The sequence below is a fragment of the Malus domestica genome, chromosome 10, assembly GCF_042453785.1.
Source record: "Malus domestica chromosome 10, GDT2T_hap1".
NCBI classification, from domain to species: domain Eukaryota; kingdom Viridiplantae; phylum Streptophyta; class Magnoliopsida; order Rosales; family Rosaceae; genus Malus; species Malus domestica.
In genome coordinates, this window is record NC_091670.1 from 2,819,966 (window position 1) to 2,837,758 (window position 17,793).

At 39.4% G+C, this 17,793-nt stretch overlaps 1 protein-coding gene across 1 annotated transcript; it reads right to left on the reverse strand.

The window, feature by feature from the left end:
- Positions 1-9,882: 9,882 nt before the first annotated feature.
- On the reverse strand, positions 9,883-11,120 carry LOC103408983 (germin-like protein subfamily 1 member 11). Its single transcript, XM_008347799.4, has 2 exons — positions 10,913-11,120; positions 9,883-10,601 (listed from the first exon to the last, which is right to left on the reverse strand). The coding sequence occupies exons 1-2, from the start codon at positions 11,037-11,039 to the stop codon at positions 10,048-10,050; spliced, it is 681 nt and encodes a 226-aa protein (XP_008346021.2). The 5' UTR covers positions 11,040-11,120; the 3' UTR covers positions 9,883-10,047.
- Positions 11,121-17,793: the final 6,673 nt, after the last annotated feature.

A 17,793-nucleotide genomic window follows, 5' to 3' on the forward strand; every position in this document is an offset into this window, starting at 1 on the left:
CTAGATCTTTATTGGCCACCTGACTAGCGCTTAATATTCTTAACAGCTACAATAAATAATGTATATATATATATATATATATATATATAGGAGTCATCCTCCATCGTGCAAACGACAAAGAGGTAGATTCAAAAGTGGTTCCACGTGATTCAATCTTTTTGTTGAATGTACATTTTCCTACAACGGGCCCATTCCTATCTAAATGATTCCCGTAAGTACTACGTCAAGTGGATGGATCTGCGATGGCGGGGAAGGGGGAGAACGAAGTGGACGACCCCGTTTACAGCGGGGCTGCTACTTGCTGACTGATTCGCAGGATCTAGACAATTAAGATTCAAAAAGGATTTTAACCAATCTTCATCATTCTCAATTTCTGAAGACTTTTTTTATTAGCACCCCACATATTGTTGAATGCACTCCACAAAAAATTCAATTTTAAATTACTTATTTATTTTACTATGCAATGATAATTTTGACCTTATTAAGTTTTTTAAAAAAATAAGAAATTTTCAAATATACCCCACATTACTTTTAACGTATTATTTATCTTCTTCAATTACCAAAACCCTCCCACCTTCCATTGTTGAACAAAATCCTAACTAATGAAACTACAAACACATTGATTGAGAAAACCTGTTGACCCTAAAAACTACTAAGCCTACGTGGCGCGCAGGCCGAGTAATCTATAAGCTAACTACGTCATTCGGTGAATGCGGGGCATGCCAACTCGTCGGCCGAGCTCGGCCGAGGAGTAAATTTGTTGATGTTGCGTTGGGTGCGCGGCTGACTTCTGCGTCTTGCGATTGCGACCGAGGAAGGAACACGTCTCGGCCTCTTGGGTTCTCCAACCTGAAGACAAGGCTACTATTCTTATGAAGTTCACGAATCGCCGTCGTCGGATTCGGTCACAGTTATGTTATTTGTCAGAGTAAACTCACGCCGAATCGACACCAAAGTGTAAGGACACAAATACTCAAAGCGAATATAAGTCTTAATAATGAACGTGGTTCGGCCGTCTGAATGCCGAACTCTAAATCCCACCTGAGAGTATCCAATCATAAAATAACTCGGCATACAATGCACCGAGCTCAGTAAACTGTAACACCTTATTTCGCCGAGAAGGTTAATGAAATGACCTCAATCAATAAAGATTCGGAAATCCTTCTCGACCGAGACTTGGATAGGTAACCAACTGTCCTCGCCGCAGTGCTGTTGATGCCAACGGAAGATGCCGCGAGATCGGCTGATTCTACGGCGACAGAGCTATCTATGCCGACTTAAGATATCACCGGTTGCTTTCACAGTGCTGTTGGTGTCAACGGAAGATGTGTCAGCGAAAAGAGAAAATAAAAATCTCAAAGTTGTTGAGAGAATTTACGCAGGGCAGTTGTGTGTTGAATTGGAGGGGCCTTTTTTCGTTGCCACTGCCCCTGTATTTATAGGTTTTAGTTATTGCTTGGCATGGCTAGATAATTGTATAGAGTCCGACTACCACTCTAATTCGCAGAACAAAATCTGATCCATGGCATAAGCCAAACATATCCTTCAGATTGCAGTTCTGACTTTTCAAACAAGATGAAACACCTAGGCAACCCATATCACATCAGAAGCCTAGCCCACCTAGACTTCTTATCTCCATCAAAAAACCTTACTTTATCCCATTAAGTTGTCATTCGTAGCCAAGACTCCAATGCAAACTACAAAGCTTTCTTTCCCACGGCACCTGTCCTGGTGCAACCATGCATGCAATCTAATTACAATACTTTAAGATGCCACGTTCCATTAAACACCAATTTGCATAAGAGTCCCAATTATGCATGTGCCACGTGGCCAACGCAATACCATATATGCCAATTATAGCCTTCGTACCTCTGTTTGTTGTTATCTGTCGCCAGGCCTAAATGCATATCCTCATAATTCTTCATCATTCAAATTGGGAATTAGACCAATATTAGGTTTAAAATAATTTAAAATATTACTAGAAGATAATATCATGATTATCAAAATATTATTTCTTAATAATAATTAAAAATTACTTCAACCACTTTATCCATCCAACGGTCTAAAATTCTGTTCATTTAACGGATTTGATCACTCGGGCCGATAGTGTAAAATCAGGTCCAAACAAAACCCTAACAAAATGTTTATGAATATGCCAATGCTATTGATCACTGTGACTGCAAGAAATTATTTTCTCTCCAACCACACATTTGATCACATCCTGGCATTTACTATGTCGAAAAACTTCAGAACTTATGCCTTTGAACCAGCTCTGTGAATTGCAATGCCAACAACTTGAAATTTTCGATAATTCTTTTTTATTTTTTATTTCATTTGTTATAGAAAAGTTACATAAGATCTTGAGTTTGGATAATTCTTGAGTTTGGAAGTGACATAAGATTTTCCAATCTACACAAAGATAAAACAAAATTAAGATAAGTGTAAGCGTCCAAATCGATTAATGATAACATGTTCTCAAGCTGGAAACGAAAAACAAGTCAATCACATAAGTAATTAGCCTAGAAACAGCAGGGTATCTAGATTCAATTCATCAAAATTAAAAATGAGTATTATGAAATTTGAAGAAATTGGGGTGTATATAGAAATATAATGTGTGTTTTGAGAATGTGGGGTGTGAGGGTATTATGGAGAGGTATGTGGGGTGTATAAAGATAATTTTTAATTGAAAAAGTAAATGTGGGGTGTATTAAGTATGTGGGGTTTATTCAACAATTTGTGGGGTGTTAATATAATAAGCCTTTCTAAATTGTTAATTAACAATATAAAAAAAATTGAGGTATTAGCTGATTTCCTACTAATTTATACTAGTTATAAAATTAAATGGCAAAAGGCTGCTTACTACCCTCATGTTTCGTGGTTTTCAATATTTAGTACATCAAGTTTTTTTTGTCCCAAAGTTATACCTAAAGTTTTAATTTTGGGACAGTCTCATACATCCGTTAGTCAAACTATTAAGTCTGGCATTAACTGATGACATAACGCCTATGTGGACAATGATTAAGCGTCACGTGTCATTAAAAATATTAAAATAATAAAAGTATTTATTAAAATTTTAAAAAATTAAAAAAAAAAACAACAACGATAAGAAGGAAAAAAAACCCAGAACCCTTGCAAATCAAAACAACAAAATATTCCGATCAAATCATCCCCAAACCCAATCTTTCAATTCAATCCCTCAATCTCAACTTCCTCTCTTCTCTCTTTCCCATCATCCACGGGGACACTTTCATTCCTCTTCTTCTTCTTCTTCTCTTCCACAACCACCACCATTCGATTAAGCTCGGCCCAAGTCCCCAGACCCTTCCTTCCTTCTCTCCTCTGCACCCACCCTCCCCCTTCATTTCCCTCTTTGATTCCACCTACCCTCCCCCTCCCTCTTTGAATGGAGCCCTTCTGCGTCTCCCTTTTTTTAGATTTATGGGTCTCTCCGACCGCAATTTGCCCTCGAAGGGCAGAACCCTTTTCGCCTTACGTATTTGCGACTTCAAATTTGGGTTTAATTTTCTGTAACTCTCTCTACCTACTCTCTCCTGTTTTCTGTGTTGTCTATTTGAGTAGAATTGCATGAATCAATGAATGTGTGTTGGTTTGTATTATTGTTAATTGTGTGTTTTATGGATAGTTTTTAGATATGTTGCAGCTGGGTTTCTTGGGTTTATTTGGAATTTGGCAGCTATTGGAAAAATTGGGGGAAAATGTTACAGAATTTGTAAAAATTGGGAATTATTATTTTTCTATTGTGATTTGTTTGTACCATACTTAGGTCCTACGTATTTAGATCTCGTATAATTACTCGGGGGACTCAAATGTAATTATGTAATAAATGAAGGGGGCAAATATGTAATAAGTGAGGAGCTCTTATTCTATAAAATGACTCCTCACTCTCCTCATAAGGGGAGGCCAAGATTGAGGGCAAGGCTTAGGCCATGGTTAGAGAGCACACAGAAAATAGGGTAGAGAGCACATTACCTCTAGCCTTCTTGTATATTCACTATTCAAAGTGAAACAATATCAACATCAGTGTGGACGTAGCCCAAACATTGGGGTGAACCACGATATATCTTGTGTTCTTTACTTTCTTGCAGATTCACGATCGGATTTACGTTATTCCAAGACCCCTCCGGTTTTGTGCATCAACATTTGACACCGTCTATGGGAATCGATACAAAAAGTTGTGTCGGTTCTCTTTCATTTTTTCACCTCCGCCGTGAATCTGCAAAATCACAGAAACCCAGGAACCAAAGTCATTGCAAAACCCATATCTCAAAAATGCAGAAATGAAAACTCCGAAACTCAACCATAGTTTCTTCTTCTCTTTTTCTCTCTCCCCTCATAATCCCTGCAAGTCTGCATCTTTTTCTCTCTACTTCCATTGCAATATAGACCTCAAGGTTCATTTAATTAGCGGGTCCCTGTTTATCTTCTACTTCTAGCTACTCCCTCTCCTCTTTTCCTCTATCTAAACGCAGATATAAATTTCAGCAACATAAACAAATGCCGTCAGGTAACACCCCGACAGTTTATCCAAACCCCCTCACTTTCAGCTCCCCAAAGCCGCCACCCCCATACTCAGTCAACGACAACACACCCACACGCACAACGATGAACAAGGGCTCGCTTTCCCATAAAACGACACCGTCGCGCTTCAAATTTTGTGCCTATCGATTGGCGCCGGGAACAGAGAAGGCTCACATCAACTGCTTCAACAACCTAGACGGTCGCATCGTCGTTCGCTGACTGATTGATTGCTCTCTCTCTACTGCAATGGCTTCGGAGGATGTGAAACCGAGCGAATCGGCAGTCACGACGATCGTCAGTCTAGCCGATGAGGCGAAAATGGCTAGGGTGGGTGTCGTCAAGGCTCTGAACCTCGCGCTGCTCAGCGACTGCAAGTCGCTTGTCGTTGGCGGAGTCGCTGGTGGAGTGTCACGCACGGCTGTTGCTCCATTGGAACGAATGAAACTTTTTCTTCAGGTCCAAAATCCGCATAACATAAAATACAATGGAACGATACAAGGCTTGAAGCATATATGGAGAAATAAGGGTTTCCGTGGGTTGTTTAAAGGGAATGGTACGAATTGTGCTCGTATTGTCCCCAACTCAGCTGTCAAGTTCTTCAACTACTAGCAAGCTTCCAACTGAAGAAACTCAACACTGCCCTCTTCCCAGTCTGCTACAACGACAAGTACTACGCCGATTCCCTCGCTTCCGGTGATTTCACCAAGCTTATCAATTGCAAACTCAACTTCATCCAGAGAAAAATTCATCATCAAATAAGACTTTTACAGAGGCTACCTACCACGAGCACTAGTGGAAAATAGGAAGAAGATAAGTTTTCTTACAATATTTCTATTATTATTCTCCTTTGTGATGTCTGTCATCTGCCAAAAGAAAGCAAAAGCAAGGAATAAACACCCACATGCAAAAGCAAGCTGTCACCAATGAGTTCTATTTGTCGATTCAAGTGAGGCAAGTCTCAAAGTTGCAGAGAAAAAACAAAAACAAAAAGCGGAAAGAAAAGCAGAAAGAAAAGCAGAAAGTAAAAGCAGAAAGCAAAAACAGAAAGCAAAAGAAGATAAAAAGAAGCAGACATAATTACGGTGGTAATGGCATGCAGAAAAGGGAATTATGGGTGTGACCCATTGAGCAGAGGGTCGGAGTTATTTTTGAATGATGTGATTTATTTTTCTTATCTTTCGAGACATCTGTATAACCCCATCAGAGGGTTATCATAAAAAAAAAAAAAAACGGCAAGCCCAAAATATGGGCTGGAATGTTATGTGGAGGGCGAAGACTCGTATGCCCAAAAGAGCCAGACCCTCTATTATCACCAACCAGGTGATCAAAAGTACGTCCAGTACTACAAAAAATTATTTGGCAGCCTGCCGCTATTATCACCAACCAGGTGATCAAAAGTACGTCCAGTACTACAAAAAATCATTCGACAGCCTGCCGCTATTATCACCAACTAGGTGATCAAGAGTACGTCCAGTACTTCAAAATTATTCGGCAGCCTGCCGCTATTATCACCAACTAGGTGATCAAAAGTATGTCCAGCACTCAAAAAAAAAAAAAAAAATCATACATGAGCATCACTCATGTCAATCATACATAAATCAGCTTCGAAAGCTTCATTTACAGAGCTCTAGCTTTGAAAGCTTCATTTACAAAAGCTCCAGCTTTAAAGCTTCACTTTCAAATCTTCACCTACAAAAGCTCCAGTGTTGTGCCTCATGAAAAAGACTTGAAGGACTTAACCCATCACTTATGTATTGAGGAGCGAACCTTTATTCTATAAAAATGACTCCCTTACTTTCATTGGAGAACACCCATCACTTATGTATTGAGGAGCGAGCCCTTATTCTATAAAAGGGACTCTCTCACCATCATTAGAGAGCATCGCCACCTACTGAGCAATTGCCTTGCCGCGAGCAACAACTCTAACCCATCACTTATGTATTGAGGAGCGAGCCCTTATTCTATAAAAGGGACTCCCTCACCATCATTAGAGAGCATCGCCACCTGTTGAGCAACCGCCTAGCCGCGAGCATCAACTCTAGCCCATCATTTATGTATTGAAGAGCAAGCCCTTATTCTATAAAAGGGACTCCCTCACCGTCTTTAGAGAGAGACTCTTAGCCCATCACTTATGTATTGAAGAGCGAGCCCTTATTCTATAAAAGGGACTCCCTTACCATCATTAGAGAACATCGCCGCCTGCTGAGCAACCGTCTTGCCGCGAGCATCAACTCTCGCCCATCATTTATGTATTGAGGAGCGAGCCTTATTCTATAAAAGGGACTTCATCACCTTCAAAAGCCACAAGCCGAGCCAACCAAGGCAACATAAGCCACAAGCCAAGCAACCTCGCAACATGTGGTACTTATAGTTAGCATCATTTCACATTGAGCACCACCTCATATCGAATATTCAGTTCTAGACAACATCTAGTTACTTCAGCCCACACATGGACTGAATTTCAAGTCTCCAGCCAAAAGACTCTCTTGACTAAAGACTTGGGGGACTACTGTTTGTACCATACTTAGGGCCTCCGTATTTAAATCTCATATAAATACTCGGGGGACTCAAATGTAATTATGTAATAAATGAAGGGCAAATATGTAATAAGTGATGAGCCCTTATTCTATAAAAGGACTCCTCACTCTCCTCATAAGAGGAGGCCAAGATTGGGGGCAAGGCTTAGGCCATGGCTAGAGAGCACACATAAAATAGGCTAAAGAGCACACTGTCTCTAGCCTTCTTGTATATTCACCATTCAGAGTGAAACAATATCAACATCAATGTGGACGTAACCCAAACATTGGGATGAACCACAATACATCTTGTGTTCTTTACTTTCTTGCAGATTCACGATCGGATTTACGTTGTTCCAAGACCCCTTCGATTTTGTGCATCAAAATGATTGAAGGTTTTACTGATTGGTTTATGAGAAATTGGTTTTCTGTTTCCAATTTGAAAGTGGGGGTGCTGATGACAAAGCGGAGGTCGATCCTTCATTGCCAGAAGTGAGGGTTTGGATGAGGAGGCAATGGGCTTTGGATGTGAAGGCGACGGCGTACGATTTCAGAGTGCAACATCGTTTCGTCCTTCGTCTTCATCACCATGACCTGAACCGGAGCAATCGGTTTGACGCCGCTAACCACGAGGGTCTGCAACTTCCTCAGCTCGCAGTGCAACCGTCGCCATGGATTCAGGGAAGAGAAGGGATGTAGGGTGCCCAGAAACATTTTTTTTTTAAATTTTTAAAATTGAGTGGGTCGAGGGTTGAGGGAGGGAGAAGGTTGGGGGTTGAGGGAGGGAAAGGGTTGGGGGTTGAGGTCGGGGGTTATGGGAGGGAGAGGGTTGGATTTGCAGTAGAGGCCGAGAAAGGAGGGAGAAGGGAGGACAATCGGGGTTTTGAGGAATAACATTTTTTTTTTAATAAATACTTTTATTATTTTAATATTTTTAATGACACGTGGCGCCCAATCATTATGCACATAGGCGCCATGTCATCAGTTAACAGAAGACTTAACAGTTTGACTAACGGATGTATGAGATTGTCCTAAAATTAACACTTTAAGTATGACTTTGGGACGAAAAAAACTTGATGTACTAAATGTTGAAAACCACAAAACATGAATGTAGTAAACAGTCTTTTGCCCAAAATTAAAATTTAGAGAGTAAACTAACCAAGGAGAAGCACAAACTAGTGAGAGCAGCCATGCACTAACCAGACCACTTTGACTAATCAAGCAATGCTGAAAAGTACGTAAAAAACACAACCATATCTTCCCTTGGTCGTATTAAAGGCTGACACGTCATCTGCATTGGAGGGAATAGATTATGCAAGTGTTCCACTTTGAGTCTATGGAAAACATGTGAATTTACGCGAATAAATCGAAGAAAATTAAACAAATTTTAGCGAAAGTAAGAAAATCGCACAAAAACTGAAAGGAGAAGAAAATTAAGAGAGGAAAATCGAATTCAAATGCTATTTATTCCTTCAACAAAACAAAATACAAAAAAAAAAAAAAAAAACTCAACTGTTAGGCTTCTACTTGTACTCATGCTACCTTTCAATCGAATTTCAGTTTACACATGCATATTGTTTAGGAAAAAAAATTGAGTAGCTCGGTATTTAACTTTGGCTTCGCTCATTTACACCCTAACTTCAGCAAAAAAAATTAAAATAAAAAGGATCTCACACATTTCAAGAGAACATGGAATCCAATCAAGTAACAATAGCCAACAACCCAAGACTTAAGGTTGTGGTCTAACAGAGGGTTTGAGTTGTTTGGGCTATGTACCGTTTGTTAGTTTGTGAGAATTTTATGCGCTTTAATTTAGCTCTTTTCAATTGTTGCTTTCAGAGTCATATTTACATGTTTTATATGTATTGTGTTGAACTTTTTTTAGTTTTGAAGAATATGGTTATTTCATTATGTATATATATGAACAAGTCCCACTTTTTGGTGTTTAGTTAAAGATAACTTCTGCAAAGGGGCAACTGGGAATGCTTAAAATAGAAGCAGTACAACTTTTTGGCGATGTACAATCAGGAGGATGAAAAGAAACTAATTAGAAGTTGTACTAAAAGGAGACAATTAAGTTGTTAAAGGTTGTTTAATATGATAACATTATCAATAACTTTAGGTTGGCTATAACTAGTGAAAGTGTTCATCAAATATTCCAAGTTTATTGTTTTATATGGATTCGTTCTACCAAATTGTTTGCAGCTTCGCATTGATGTTGACAATTTGTCTCAATATTCTGAGGTATAACAGGGTAGATGCTCCTCCTGTGATTTCGAGCTTCACCATAGAATTAAAGTTGTGTAAAAGACTTTTTATTATATACTTTGCTCTGCTTAGAAGCTGTTTTTCTGCTCAGTCGGGGCTGCTGGTTCAGCTTCATATATATTTGATCCTCTGTTTCTTGTTTTTCTGTTAATATCCTGGTGCGTGTGTTTGTGTGTGTGTGTTTGTATACATATTGTTATAAGTTCCACAGTCCCACATCGGTGGGTTCAATGAAACCCAATGGGTTTAAATAGTATTACCTTACTTTAACTAATACCGAGACTTTTTGTGGTAAAACCCCACACTTGACAGATTAGGCAACTGGTAAAGTTAGGGACAATATCGGTGTCGTTAGAGTGGGACGGATCCCGCGATCCAAAATTCCAACACATATACCTTGGAAAGGTTCTTATGTGTACATCCGCTACACTGACATATCTAGTTAGTTTTGAATTAATGTGTATCTTAGCCCGAAACCCTAAATGTCATATATGTGATATATTTGTCATCTTTCAACTCTCCAAACTCCAAGAGGTCTCAAAGATAACGCACACATCAATGAACACAATAAATTTATATTAATTGATATCAAAATCCACGTAGGGACGATGAGGTATACATAAGCAACCATCTTATTTAATTAATACTAGATCATACTTGTATGTAGTGAAAAGCTTAACACATCCACTCAGGCACGTGGACCATTCCTTGGCCCTTTTTGTTATCAGGTGTTTTCGTACCAGACCTGTTTTTGAAGATATGTAACCATTTTGTCATCGAGTTGGAAGGCCTTGGCTAGAACATCAGGATTGATGGAAGGGTTGGCGTCAAACAATGCATTTGCTATGGTGATGACTCCTGGGTTCTGGCTACTAAAACTAGCAAAGGCCACAGCACTGGTATGTCCCACATTCAGTTGGAAGTGAATAAGACCAACTGGGAACACAAACACATCTCCCTTGTTCAACACCTTGGTAAATAGACGATGATCCGGGTTGGACGTTACGAACCCAACGTAGAGTGTACCTTCCTGGACAAAAAGGAGTTCCGAGGCGCGAGGGTGACTGTGGGGAGGGTTTAGGCCGCCATTTGGTGCATAGTCTATGCGACCTAGGGATAGACCGAGAGTGTTTAGTCCTGCTATTAGGTCCACATTAGCAAGTGTTACCTTTGAACCCAACGGATTTTGTGTGTTTCTTGGAATTTGAAGCCCAGATAAGGAGAAATCATCTGCTGATACAAGCTGTGGATCCTTGCAGAATTTCCCGTTCACAAACACTGCCATTACACGCCAAAAACAAAAATTAATTAATTTATTAATATTATTAAGACTAGGTACATGATTAACATGAACAATATATATGAGCTTCTATTAAATAGGTGCCAAATTGTCAGTAAATGTGATATGAACGTACAAGAAACTAAATATGTATGCACTAAATAATAACGTACTCATATTGTTCATATGCATGCTATATACATTTTCCATGCAAAGTATACAGAAAAACAATCTTCATACAAAATATTCCCAACGGCTTACGAAAAAATGATTGTAAAAAAAAAAAGATATATGTATATTAATGCTATACCCCCTAATTCGGTGTCATTAATTGCAACGCAGAAGTCCTGGAGGGGACCGGGGTCAGAGCTAGAGACAAGGGAGGTTGCGAATGCCAAGATGGCAACAATGCATACGAGGAACTGAGCACCTTTCATGGCTAACTAGGGTATAAACTTAACTTAAGATGCCTCAAAACTTGTATTAATGTGTAGAGGGTGGGATGAAAATCCTGTATGGTGCATATGCCTATTTATAGATCGGAAAGAATTACTTGGTCTTGGCTATACTTTCACTATCGAAGCACGTAAACCCCAAAATATTAATATCCAGAAGGAGGTTAAGACTTTGTTTGATGAAATATTTTAGTCGGTATTGACCAAAATTTCTTTCCCTCATCCATACATGGTTCAATTTCTTATATCCACATAATCTTTTTGAGAAAATTAATTAATATCAAAATTTTGAATATTTGACAGTGCAAAATTTTAAAAAACACTAAATCGTCTAACAAATTTTTTTTTTTTGTAAATATGGTACCCACTCGTATAACTGCGCTGTTTAACTTAGGGTTTCATTTGAACTATACTTTCCCTTCTATATTAATACTAATTACTGGGGACAAAATTTTTCTACTCAACTTACTAAGTTTCAAGTTCAAACTCTCCCTTTAGAGTAACTTAAATTGTAATATCACCTTGTAATAAAAAAAATATAACTCTACACAAAATGCTTAAGCGAATTACAATTTCAAATACAGATAATTGTGAGTACTACTACTTCAAAATAGTTATTCCATACTCTTTACTTTTTTTGTTACGTTTTACACTAACATGATGCCAAATGCTATTTTAGTGTAACAATACTAATTTCCTTGAATGATTCTTTGTGTTTAGCACTTACATGCTAACTTTTTAGTTTTCATTTAATTACCTTCTCTAAACGGCTATTAGCTGGTACAGGGTCAGGTGAGAAATATTCATGGGGATAAAAACCATGTACTAGGAGTTGGAGATATTTTTCGATGTACCATAAAGACCGCTCAGTATATCAAATGTAATAATATAATTGATTGAATTTTTTTAAGTTTCCAACTATTTTGTTATTATACTTATGTACTTAATCGTGTTTTCGATTTCTAAAGAGTTTTGAGTTTAGACTAAAAGAAATAATAGTTAAAGGTGATGCGATATGCATATTAAAACGTGCAATTAACATTGAAGTTGGCAAGTTTGCCTCAAAGTTGACAATTTTGCCTCGAAGTTGGCAAGTTTGCCTCAAAGTTGACAATTTTTCCGCAAACACGGACAGATACCAAATGCTATTTTAGTGTAACAATACTAATTTCCTTGAATGCTTCTTTCTGTTTACTACTTACATGCTAACTTTTTTGTTTTCATTTAATTACCTTCTCTAAGAGCAACTCCAATGTGGGAACCTTCTTTCAGGCTATTCACTATTCAATCCATCATATGAACAGTAACATTCTTAATGAATAGTAACTGTTTTTTGTATCTCCACCGTTGCACTTGAATAGCCTTAGCAATAGGCAATAAAATATAATTTTTTTTAAATAATGCTGAATAATTTTTTATTTGTAATTTCGGATAAGGTTTTTAATCGTTCTCGTTGCGCTACGTGTCATTATCCGAAAAGGAAATTATTTTAAAAAAATTTCATATTTTTTTTGGATTTTTTACAATTTTTTTAAAATTTTTTTATTCAACTAATTAATCTCTGCCGTTAGATTTAAAAGAAAATTGAATTCCAACACTCCAGATTGTGCCACGTGTCATAACGATAACTTTTCTTAATTTTAAAACTAGTTTTTTTTTATAAAGGAGAATAATATCAACCGTTGATCTCAGATCCAACGGTTGATATTAAATAAGATTTTTTTTTACCGTTGCAAATCGAACGGTCCAAATTATATAGCCTTTGAGATCCAACGATAACTTTGTCAATCTGTAACACGGGCCCTGGCTTCTGAAAAGGTGTCGGCTGACGCACCCCCACTCGCGGGTGAGGCGCAAGCGCCTGACAGAAAAAAAATAAAAAATTGGGCTGACGCTAGGATGACGTTAGCCCTTGCGTCATATCCACTCGGGCTCGCAAGCTGGCAATTCCTCACAGGCTCGGAGCTCGGGCCTCCACTCTCCCACGGGCTGCCCACGCTGAAGCTTTAAGGCCGGGCTGTCTAGCCCTTTTTCCTGGCTTGTCCCCCGAGCAAACTCCCACGGTGGAGTTGCTCTAAGGGGCAATTAGCTAGTACAGGGTCAGGTGTGAAGAAAATGTTTATATATTCATGGGGATAAAAACCCTGTACTAGGAGTTGGTGATATTTTTCAGTGTACCATAAAGACCGCTCATTATATCAAGTATAATAATACAATTGATTGAATTTTTTTAAGTTTCCAACCATTTTGTTATTATATTTATGTATTGAACCGTGCTTTCGACCCTAAAAAAAAATATTCAAGGAGTTTTGAGTTTGGACTCAAAGGAGTAGTTTAAGGTGATGCGATGTGGATATTAGCACATGCAATTAACATTGAAGTTGAGAAGTTTGACTCAAATAAAGTTGACAAGTTTGAAATATTTTTTTCAGTGTTCGGTTGCTGGTTGCTGGGCACAGAGGAATTCAAAGAGACAATTGAGCAATAGTAGGGAAGAAGAAGGGGATTTGGGGTTATTTTTTTCACTTTTCTTTATATAATTATTTTTTTTAATTTTTAATTTTCACGTGGACCCTTTAATGACACATGGCGTCTAGTTATTGTTGGTATTGGCACCACATCATCAGTTAACAGAAGATTTAACAGTCAGACTAACGGCTATATGAAACTGTTCCAACATTAACACTTTAGGTATGACTCTGGGATAAAAAAAACTTTATGTACCAAATGTTGAAAACCACGAAACTTGATGGTCGTAAACTAATATTTACCCTATTATATATTATTTTATCTTATGACCGATGTTGGATAATATTCTCCAACACGCCCCTTGACACACCCCGATCCAAGAATCAAGGCGTGTTGGCCGTCACACCTTGATTCTTGGATCGGGGCGTGTCAGTTTGGTATCAGAGCCAAGTTTTGATCCTGGGACCTATGGGTTCGTCACGCCTTGATTCTTGGATCGGGGCGTGTCACCCCTCACAAGTGGCTCCACACGAGATCACAATGGAATCCAATTCCCACATTGAAAACTGGTCAAGTCATTATACGAAGCTAACACAACTTAAGGAGGTGAATTTGAGCACAATAAATCGCGCTCAGAACTTGTCGAAAGAATAGTTTGCTCTGATACCATGATAAACTTTATAGCCTATGCAGGACCACCACTAATATCACCGATATTGTTCCAACTTAACCACTTATTACTAAGTTTGTTAAAAAAAGAAAGCCACAACTAGGTGTTAGATTTTATCACAAATGCCTCGATAATATTAGGAGCTAATATTATTCTAAAGGCTAATGCTAGATATGAGCTAAAAGTTAGTAGGCCATGCATTTTGTTTGTTATCTGAATGGTGGTGGAGGTGAGCCCCCATGCCCACATGATTTTCAGTCGTTCATTTCGGATTCAATGGTACTCACAAATTACGAATGAGGATTCTCTTCGGATTCTTTTTGTGAAGATTTAGATGATCTTTTATTCGTATCCGTTTATCGTAAATTGTACAACTAGTTTTTATTAGGTACTATTTATGTTCAATTTTAAATAATAATTTTAAAATAATTTCTAATCATAAAATGTACGATAAATGAATCCGATTAATGAATTACTGATATTATCACAAAAAAAAATACAAATAAGATCCTCATTCGCAAATGACGTGGCCACAAGGAATTGTGCGTGTGCACACACAAATCTCGAACTCTCGACTCTTGAGTACTCTTAACAGCTACAATAAATAATGTATAAAAAAAAGGGTAAATAACAAAAAATTACTTCAACTATCGGTGTCACGATACTTTTATACCTCGTCTTTTAAAATTGACAATGTCATACCTCATAATACGAATTTGTGCTAATGTCAGACTTTTGTCAGTTTTTCTATTAATTTCTCCGTAAAGTGCTGACGTGGCTAGAGACGGGACCCATTTTTTATTAAAAAATTAAAAAAAAAACAAAAAAAAACCAAAAAAACCCATCAACCAATGTCCCCCATCCCCAGATCCCCTTCTCTCTCTCCTCTCTCTCTCTCGCCTCTCTCTTCTTTCTCCCTGCAACTTGCATCCCCAAAATCCCAAAACCTAGATCCTCCCCCACTTCTCTCTCTCGCCATGCCCAGAACCCCCTAAACCCAATTGGGGTTTTTCATCTGCCATCCCCTTTCCTCCTGTATTCTCTCTCATTTTCTCCCTTTCACGCTGCAACAACAGCCTCGTCGTGGCGAAGACCTTTGTTTTCTCCGCCCCTTATTCTCCTTTTATACTGTTTCCCTCAATCCCCCATCATTCCGTCCTCCCCCTCCTTCATTTCTCTCTGCTCAAATTTTCTCACTTACCAAACAGACGGAAGCAGTAAAAGAGGGGGCGGCGATGTCTTTCTCATCCACCGCTCCCTCGCTCAAACCCTCAAAATCTCATCCATAAATTCTCCAAATCGAACAACCCGTAGGCCTCCGATGACCCAAAAACGACGTTGTAGGTCCGACTGGTCCAAGGCTCGTTGATAAAGAAGGTGTTATAGTCTATCAATGACCTGGTAAATGATGCCAACTTCGACTACTCCTCCTCCGGCTTCTCCCTTTAGGCCAAGGACTCCAGCCACGTGGTGCTCGTCACCTTCCTCCTCAAATACGAAGGCTTACAGCACTATCACTGCGACCGCAACATCTTCATAGGCATGAACATCGTCAACATGTCCAAGATGCTCAGGTGCGTCGGAAATGATGACACCATCACCATCAAGGCTAACAATGGCAGTTATACCATCAAGGCTGACCGAACCATCGAGGCTGTTGTTGCAGCGTGAAAGGGAGAGGGAGAGAGAATACGGGAGGAAATGGGATGACGGATGAAAAAACCCAAGTGGGTTTGGGGGGGTTCTGGGCATGGTGAGAGAGAGAAGTGAGGGAGGAAGGAGACTTTGGGTGGGTTAAGGGGTGGGTCTCCCATACAAAAAAAATATTAAATGATTTTATATTTTTAGTCTTTAATATTTAATTATTTTTTAAGCCACGTCATTATTTAACGGAACAGTTGACTGACCAACTGACGGAAGTTATGAAATTGTAATAAATTCATAGATGAGGTATGACATTGACATTTGTTTATACCATACTTAGGGCCTCCGTATTTAGACCTCGTATAAATACTTGGGGACTTAAATGTAATTATGTAATAAAGGAAGGGGCAAATATGTAATAAGTGAGGGACCCTTATTCTATAAAATGACCATTCACCCTCACAATTAGAGAGGCCATTTTCTTAGGCCATGGGAAGAGCTCTCTCACCCTCAGAAGCTCTCTTCCTCACTCCCCTCACCTCTCAGAGAAATACAATAATCAATGTGGACGTAGCCCAAACCTTGGGGTGAACCACGATACATCTTGTGTTATTTACATTACTTGTAGATTCACGGTCGGATTTACGTTGTTCCAAGACCTTCAGTTTTGTGCATCAACATTTGGCCTCGTCTGTGGGAAACGACACAAAAACTTATGTCGGTTCTCTTTCATTTTTTTCATCTCATCACCGTGAGACCTCATCACTGTCCACCGTGGATCTGCAAAACCCACACAGAGACACAGACACAGAGCTCTTTCTCTCTCTGAAATTCCAATTTACAGAGTTGTTTTGTCTTCCACTGTTTCCATCTCCCAAAATCTCTCTTCCATCCACACGCTTCTAAAAATTTCTCTCTCTTATGTTACTAGTCAAAGCAAAACCCTAGTAAGCATGGCCGGACCCTAGCCTGACCCCACCAAGGTTATCAACACCTAGTTACTCTGCAGCTACTACGGCCAAATCCTCTCCCGTTACCCCGACGGCAAGCTCCGTTACCTCGGAAGAGCAAACCCGCATCCTTGCCGTTCCCCGCTCTACCTCATTTTTCTGACTGTCTTCCAAGCTGACTGAGTTGTGTGGGCCATCCGTGATGGCCGTCAGTCTATGCTATCAATTGCCCACCGAGGATCTCGACGCCCTCTCCGAGACGGCGCTCTGACGCGTTCCCAGTCCGCCCGCGTCATTATCCCTGGAGAGTCAAACATGGCCGCCAATTCAGTCCAAGTCGCCGCCGCCTAAATGACCTTTGTCAACGACCTTGCCGCCAATTTTGCCACCTGCTCTCACCTCGTCAAATTGCTGCCGGAGCAAAATTGATTTTCTTTTCGAAAAGTTTTTCATTTATTGGTGCCAAAGATGGTGACAGTCTGAAAATAGCAGAACCTCTAGAGGGTCCAATTTTGCAGAAGTACTGCTCCCTGGCAAGAGAATCTGGGATTTGGTTGTCACGTGGAGGGTTCTAAGAAAAGGGATCGGATAATAAACATTTGTGTAACACCCATGTTGTTGTTGATGATGTTGGAAACATCAGAAGTACTCACAGAAAGATTCACTTTTTTGATGTGGATATTCTTGGTGGAAAGGTGTACAAGGAAGGCAGCTTTACCGAACCTGCTCGACGAAGAAGAAAGGTTATTGAGTTCATACGTCGGGTCGGGGTAGGAGTGGGATCCAGTTTCTGATGAGGATGAAAACCGATTCAACCGAGTCGACGAAGAGGAAAGGGTTGATGCTGAAGCGACAGAGCCTTTTCTAGGAGGGCCAACAGATACATCATTGCTAAAGAGCTTTAAGAGTCACGTTGCTGCAACAGTTTGGAATAATGAGAAATTATTGAGCATTTTACAGTGGTGCAGTCATGTGAGATGGATCGGCTAGCATGTCGAGAAAG

Coding starts and splice junctions, on each gene's coding strand:
- LOC103408983 (XM_008347799.4), bottom strand. CDS start 11,039: ATGAAAGGTGCTCAGTTCCTCGTATGCATTGTTGCCATCTTGGCATTC. Junction 10,602..10,912: donor TAATGACACCGAATTAGGGG/GTATAGCATTAA, acceptor GTGTAATGGCAG/TGTTTGTGAACGGGAAATTC.